The 7,812-nt window shown below is 41.6% G+C and overlaps 1 protein-coding gene across 5 annotated transcripts in view; it reads left to right on the top strand.

Moving 5' to 3' along the window:
* The first annotated feature begins 175 nt into the window (after positions 1-175).
* Positions 176-7,812, top strand: part of RPA1 (replication protein A1) — a 51,676-nt gene continuing 44,039 nt past the window's right edge. For 2 of the 5 annotated variants that reach the window (XM_023762807.1, XM_014464711.2), the window contains exons 1-4: positions 179-290; positions 4,583-4,631; positions 5,914-5,992; positions 6,656-6,764. In XM_023762807.1, coding sequence (XP_023618575.1) covers positions 5,965-5,992; positions 6,656-6,764 — 137 coding nt within the window. In that variant the 5' untranslated portion in view covers positions 179-290; positions 4,583-4,631; positions 5,914-5,964. Of the gene's footprint in view, positions 291-4,582; positions 4,632-5,913; positions 5,993-6,655; positions 6,765-7,812 lie in introns of those variants that run through there. The other 3 variants (XM_023762804.1, XM_023762806.1, XM_023762805.1) reach the window with 3 other exon arrangements.

Below are 7,812 nucleotides of genomic sequence, written 5' to 3'. Positions count from 1 at the left end.
TCCCCGCCTTGCGGGCCCAGTTTTCCCGGGAAGCGGCCCGGAACCTGGGCTCCGAAGGGTCACGTGGGCCTCCCGCCCTGCCTCGGCCAATGCGGTGGCTGCTCAGCTCCTAGGCCCGCCCCTGCGCCGTGCGCACGTCAGGAGGCGGAAGTGGCGTACGCGGCTCCTCGGGCCAATTGCTTTAGAGCGCGCCGGACCCGGGCCGTGAAGCCGGTGCTTCCGAGGATCAGAAACGCGGGAGTTGGCGCGGCGCAGTCATGGGGGGACACCTGAGCGAAGGGGCCATTGCGGTGAGGAGACGCCTGCGAGCCGGGCTGGCGGGCCCGGGTGGCGTGGGTCTTGGGGCTGTGCGTAGTGGAGAAGGGGGAGAGGAGCTGGGGGCGATGGGGAGAGAACGCGGGAGGGGGAGATAGCGGGGACGGGGGGAACCGTCGGGTCATTCCCTAGAGTCATCACCCTTTCTTGGGAGAATTTTTCCTATCTTTTAAACATGCTTACGTTTTCCTGCTTAAGAATACGAAACAAAATAAGCTGTGGATTCCACCCCCTCCCATCCACGGCCGCTTTCCGCCCCTTCATCCACAGCCAGACTTCTCCAGAGTTGTCTGTTTTCAGCTATTTCATTATCAGCCCTTTAACCCACTCCAATCAGACACCCCCTTGATCACTGTAGACATAACCGTGGCTGAAATTAACAGTGCCTCCAAGTCGCTAAATCCAACGGACACTTTTTAGTTTTCAGTTTAGTAGAGTTCTCCTGAGTGTTTGAGTCCCTGGAGTATTGCTTCCTTCTGGTGACACTCTTTCCTTTTGGCTCTTGTAGCTCCTTTGGCTGGTCTTTCCCCATCTTATTGGCATTCCCGCGTTGTAAATGTTTGTTGACACTAGGCTGGGCTCTAGGCCCTCTTCTCCCCCAAACAATCTCTTGTTAATTGCTCACAGATTCCTTTGTCAGGAGGACCTTAACGATGAAAGACAACCTCTGTAATCTCCCTGCCCACCTGGTATCTCCAAGGCATTTTAAATTCAGCACGTCCCAAAGCAGATCCATTATCTTCCCAAATCAGGGCCTCTTCGCGTTCTCTGTCTGGATGAATTGAACCAATGTCCTTTACATTATGCCAGCCAGAAACTGAGGAATCATGCTTCCTACATCACCCTGAATGTCCAGTCCATCACCAAGTCACATGCACTTTTCTTCCACATATATCTCTTACCTCCATCTAGTTCTCTCCATCCACACTGGCACACTGGATCACTCAGTGATTGAGCGTCAACCTATGAAACAGGAGGTCATGGTTAGGGCACATGCTGGGGTTTCAGGCTCGATTTCCAGTAGGGGGGTGCAGGAGGCGTCTGATCAATGGTTCTCTCTCATCATTGATGTTTCTATCTCTCTATCCCTCTCCCTTCCTCTCTGAAATCACTAAAAAATATATTTTAAAAAATGTGTATTCTGAAGCAACGGTCTGCTCGCACGCTCCATGGCTTATGGCCCCGGCTTGAGCTGCCTGCCTTGGGTGTCCAGCCTACTAGCAGATAGGAAGGCCAGTTTTGGTGAGAAACTGTCTGCCAACAATGACTGGTTTCAGAGCTCCCAGGTCTCTAGCTTTGCTCAGATGCTGCAAAATAACTTTGCCAGTTCAGCCATTAGCACATTCCTTGGAAAGTTGCAGCCTGTTGAACATGGCATCCAAGGTTATACAAGTGACTGATAATTTTCCAGAACCCTTGATTTCCAAAGGTCTTTCATCTATTTCAAATCCTGTTCTTCCTCCAAAACCAAAATACGTAGACATTTATAGTGAATTACCAATGTGGAGAGATAAACGTGTAAGTCTTGCACCAGTGTGCACAAATGCAGCAGGTTCAGCTTGACCTTAAAGCAACTGTAACAATATTTAATGTTATCGGACCACATTTTGCCTTTTGTGCTGTGGTGGATGGTATTCAATAAAAGAATGTCTAGTAATTTTTGACTAGATACTAGACATTATGACTATTACATTTAGTGTCTGGATTATGTATATTTCTTTAGATAATATGGAGTTGTCTAGCAGGCTGTTAATTTACTTGCAGATCATCTGATCCTTTTGCGATGGAGTGGGTCTGGAGTAGATTTTACTCTGGGCTTAGTTTAGTCCTCTTTCTAAATATGGCCTTTCTGAGGTGTCTACTGAATGCACCATGTTCATTGAGTTCTTTCCACTCCGGCTGGTTGGAACACAAATGTATGACAGCCTTTGTGGGCGGCAGTGATTTTTCAGCGTATAGCTCTCTGAATGCTTATTCTTTGCCTGGCCTTGTGGAGTCTCACTTTGTATATGCATAATTACAATTCAGCCGGGTAGGTTATTGAAGCTTCTCTGTGTACTAGTAGCTCCTCCCTCTGGTATTCCGCACCCACCAAGTCAAGCTAACTCACCTCCCTGAACTCTGATCTGTACTCAGTAGGGCTTCCATGTTCTTCTCGGGTTCCCTTCCCTGCACGATGGTCCCCAAAGTGCAGAAAGAAAGCCTGAGTGAACATAGGGCTCACCTCATTTGTCTCCCCTTTTTCAAGGATCAGTTTTGCTTTCCCTGTTGTTGGCATTGAGGACAGTTTATATACTTTTGCCCAGTGTTTTAGCTTATGTTTGAAGAGCTAATCTGGTATCATTTATTTCAGTATGGGCAGAAGCAGAGGTCAGAAAACCGATCGTTAGTTTTTCTTATGGTTATCTTTACGTGATGGCTTTTTAAAAACAAACTAAAACTTGCTTGATAGTTTTTTCTATAGAAATTATTATTATTTATGTTTAGAGAGAGAATAAGGGAGAGAGAGAGAGAGAGAAAGAGAAAGAAAGAGAAACAATGTGAAAGTGAAACATTGATTGGCTGCCTCCTGCATGCTCCCTGCTGGGGATGGAGCCTGCAACCCGGGAATATGCCCTGAGCAGGAATCATACCGGCAACCTTTTGGTGTATACCTGGGTAACACCCAACCAACAGCCACACTGACCAGAGCTGTTGAAATAATTTTTATAATTGCTAATAGAGCCGTGAGATTTAAAATTCAAAAGGTATAAAGGAGGATTCAGTGCAGTCTGCCTCACAATGTCTCCCCACTCACCTAGTTCCTCTTACAGGAGGCACCCAACAAAATAGAAAGAGACTCATTCATAGAGAACAGACTGACAGCTGTCAGAGGGGAAGGGGTTTGTGGGGCTGAGTGAAAAAGGTAAAGGAGCCCTAACCGGTTTGGCTCAGCCTGCGGACTGAAGGGTCCCAGGTTCGATTCCGGTCAAGGGCATGTACCCTGGTTGCGGGCACATCCCCAGTAGGGGGCGTGCAAGAGGCAGCTGAATCGATGTTTCTCTCTCTCTCTCTCCCTCTCCCTTCCTCTCTGTAAAAAATCAATAAAATATATATTAAAAAAGAAAAAGAAAAAGGTAAAGGAATTAGACAAAAAAACAAACAAAACCCTCAGAGACACAGACAACAGCATGGTGATTACCTGAGGGAAAAGGGGGTGGAGGGAAATAGAAGAAGGTAAAAAGGGGATAAATGGTGACGGAAGGAGACTTGACTTGTGAACACACAATGCAGTGTACAGATGATGTGGTGTAGAGTTGTTCGTCTTAAACCTATATAATTTTGTTAACCAATGTCACCCCAATAAATTTAATTAAAAAAAAGAGGCAACCACCCCTAGCCAGTTTAGCTCAGTGGATAGAGCATCAGCCTTCGGACTGAAAGGTCCCAGGTTTGATTCTGGTCAAGGGCACATGCCCAGGTTGTGGGCTCAATCCCCAGTGGGGGGCATGCAGGAGGCAGCCAATCAATGGTTCTCTCTCATCATTGATGTTTCTATCTCTCCCTCTCCCGTCCTCTCTGAAATCAATAAAAATATATATTTTTTAAAAAGAGGCAGCCAGTATTATATAAGTAACTTCTCTTTAAGTGTTTATAATACTCTGTTTTAAGATTTTAGCATATTTATTTAATTCCCTAGTAATGGGCACTATAGAGAATTAATGTGTTATGTGATGCCGGTATTTTAGATGTAGTGAGTGTATCCTTGTTGTTAAGCATGTATCTCACTTTTATAATTTTATAATTTGTCCAGAGTGATAAAACTTAACCTAGATTTTCAAATGATAAGCCCCCCAAAGGCTCTGTTATGTATAGTTTATTACAAATGCTAAACTGTAAAAATATGTCCAGTTTTGTTTTTTTTAGGGTGTTCAGCAGCTTGAGTCTTTTTCTTTTTTTAAAAAATTTTTATTTATTTTTTCTTTATTGATTAAGGTATTACATATGTGTCCTTACCCCCCCATTACCCCCCTACCCCCCACTCATGCCCTCACCCCCCTGGGGGCTGGGGCCCTTGGGGAAGGCTAAATGCTGGATAAAAGCCCTTTGGTTGATCTCTCCCCCTAACCCCCACCCTCCCCTACCTCCCCTCTGAGGGTGACGGTCTGATAGATGTTTCTCTGTCTCTGGATCTGTTTTTGTTCATCAATTTATGTTGTTATTAGAATATGCCCAGGTTTAATCATGATTTGTGCAAATATCTCAAAAAAATCTGTTTTACTCTTTAGCCATAATGCAACACGAGAGACATCCATAAAACCCATCCTCAAGTCATTGTAAGTAACTATATATATTTTATGTCAAGCAGTTTTTAAATTTATATGTAATCGTAAATTACATTCGATGAAGGACATAAAGATTTGTTCACTTTAGGAAATTCTCTCCATCACAAAAAATAGGCCAGTTCATGTTATAACCCTGAGAAAGGAACCAGGCTTTTAAAAATATACATATTAGTTTAGCCAGAGGGAGACCTTTGGAGATTCAAATCTGAGATTTTGCCCCTCTGTTCTTTCCACAATTAATGGATGCTGTAGTGCTGCACATCATTATAACTGCCTCCTTATCTTTCTGCCCTTAGGTTTGTCTTGCTCAAATCTGCCTTACATATTGCCTCTCTGTAAAATGAACTTGTCTGCTTAAAATTCTTCATTAGCCCTGGCTGGTTTGGCTCAGTAGAAGGGCCGCACGTTTGATTCAGGTCAAGGGCACAATCTCAATTGAAGGCTGGATCCCCAGCCCGGGTCAGAGCACTTGCAGGAGGCAACCAATCCATGTGTCTCTCTCACATCAATGTTTCTCTCTCTGTCTCTCCCTCTCCCTTCCACTCTCTCTAAAAATCAATGCAAATAATATCCTCAGGTGAGGATTAACAAAACAAAAAAAAACCCCAACCAAACAAGAACATTCTTTGTTAACCCTATCATTTAAGGGGTTCTCAAATTTTCGTGGGAATTTAGAAAATCAATAGAAGCAGAATCATGGATTATACCTGCAGATTCTGTCTGTTAGCCAGTTGTCTCAAGGCTTATTAGCCCTGTAAGGCTCTGTTTACATATTTCACTTAAAGCTTCCTCTGATTTCCTTCCAGTTGGAATAAATGTCTCAGTTCTGCCCCATGTCATTATGTGCACACTTCTCTTATGTCTCTTGGCCTCCAGCTCTACCCTCATTATAAGCCCCTTCAGGGTACGAATTTTTTTTTTTTCATTTTGTATTTTTAGCATGTTTCCTACACAGTACCTTGCATATATTAGGTACTTTGTTATATTTTTTTTTAGAGTTGGTTTTCAACAAATTGGAGTTAGGGAAGAGAACACAAGAGTATTGGCAACATTTTATTCTCATCTATGTTTGTTTCATAATATTAGTGAAAGAGGTTGGTGGGACAATCATCAAAGCTGATTTTCTTTTACTTGGATTTAAATGTTGAGAGAATGAGCAAGCAGATCAGTTTGTGTTGATCTAATGGCAGGCCTACTCTCCTGCCACTTAGGTTTACTTATCCCTGGGGACTGGGCAGACAACCTGGCTAATGAACCGAGTTTTCTCTTCTAGAACATCCGTCCCATCACTACAGGGAACAGTCCGCCCCGTTATCGACTGCTTATGAGTGATGGGGTGAACACTCTATCCTGTAAGTATGATGTATAAATCTCGGAATTTGTATTTAAGTAATGAAAGCATACCCAACATTACGATTGCAGTAATTTGGGGCATTCCAGAAGTCTGCATTTGCTTGGCTATGTAATTCATTCAGACAGAATTGCACCTGGCAGAGAGCGTTCTAACAATAGACTGGATCTAGTGGAAAGCTGCCACTTGGCTTAATTAATTCTCTCTAACTGGTGCTCTATGCTTTCTTTGATTAATTTCCCTCAGGATGATATTGACATTTAGTGAATATGATGGGTTAGCTGTCCTATACTTGCCTTTATGGGTTTTTATTTCCATGTTGGAAGCTTTACCTGGGAGAAAGGAGAGAATTTGCAGAATATATGCTTGCTATCTCTAGTCACAATGTGAAGGACTTAGAAAAGATTTTTTAGTCTTTGTCGTGAGACCTGAATGATGGAAAAAAATGAGTTGGGTTGCTTTAAGAAATGCATACATTTTAGAGTAGCAGCAGCTGTTTAATGCACAGCAAATTATACTGTTTTTCACTATGCAGAATCAGTCTGACTAGTTTTAATTTCAGGAACATATTTAAGGCATGATTCTTTGCTAGTAAAGGTGTGATTAGCTTTCAGATTGTCATGGCTAAAATGTTTTGGAGACTAAAGTAATCTCTGCTTTTCAGCTTTTATGTTGGCAACACAGTTGAACACTCTTGTTGAAGATGAACGATTGTCTAGCAACTGTATTTGCCAGATTAACCGATTTATTGTTAACACGCTGAAAGATGGCAGGTATGTGGTGTGTTTTTTCTCTTTTATTGTGTTATAGAATGGGGCTAATTTTTGAACAGTTCATTGGATGCCAGAATTCAATTTGGAATCCAAAAGGCAATGATGAGCTTTCAGCTAAGAATGTACAGCTATTGATTTCTCTACTCAGGTGACTAAATCCTGGCACCAAGGGAGAAAAATATGGAAACGTTGGGAATTTCAGAGCAGGGGATTAAAGCAGAATGCAGTGATGGGTTGAACACTATTTTTCTAACCTGTCATATTCACTAAATGTCTGTTTCTAATCTCTTCAGAAGCACTGTTTTTAGGATTCTCTCTCAGAGTATCTCAATAAAAAGGGGCCACTTATCAGAGCAAAAAAAGATATAATAAATTATGTAATGCAGCTCTGTTTTTGCATTCTTGAGTCTTTCATAGTAAAAACTATATCCAGCCAATATAGAGAATGTTGAGTAACTACAGATGCTACGTTCTAGAGACACAGTGATGAACTGTTACTCACTCATGAGTAACCATTGATAAAATAAGGCATTTTTGTTGGGGAGTGGCTTTACATTTATTTTCTCAAGTTTTTAGTTTTTAATTACAAAACACAACCAGAACACATGAGCAAATATGGCAAGCATTCCCACCTTAATAAGGGTATGTTAATGTATGTTACATTATTAGCTGTCATTTCCAAATAACTTTTTTTACTTATATTTGTTTTATATATCTTTATTCTTTCAACCTTGATATTATTAGTTTTGGATGTCTTTATAGATAGCATATAGTGAGTTTATTTAATTAGTGAGTTTATTCTGCTTAATTTATTATTGATCTTTCCCCCTAAATTTTGTGTCTTTACTGTTTTTGCTTTACTGTTTTCTCTTGCTACCTTGGATTGATTGATTTTGTTAATTCTCTTTTTTTCTTCTACTGGTTTTGAAGTTATACATTCTATTTATGTTTTCTTTGTGGTTACTCCTACATTAAAAAAAAATCCATATATCATGTAGTCGATCTTCACCCTGATAGAATTTTGTGTTCTTGTCATTATGTTTTGCAA

This window comes from Myotis lucifugus, unplaced genomic scaffold (assembly GCF_000147115.1).
Source record: "Myotis lucifugus unplaced genomic scaffold, Myoluc2.0 scaffold_262, whole genome shotgun sequence".
NCBI lineage: Eukaryota > Metazoa > Chordata > Mammalia > Chiroptera > Vespertilionidae > Myotis > Myotis lucifugus.
The sequence above is the reverse complement of the archived record's forward strand: the minus strand, read 5'-3'. Positions and strand labels throughout refer to the sequence as shown.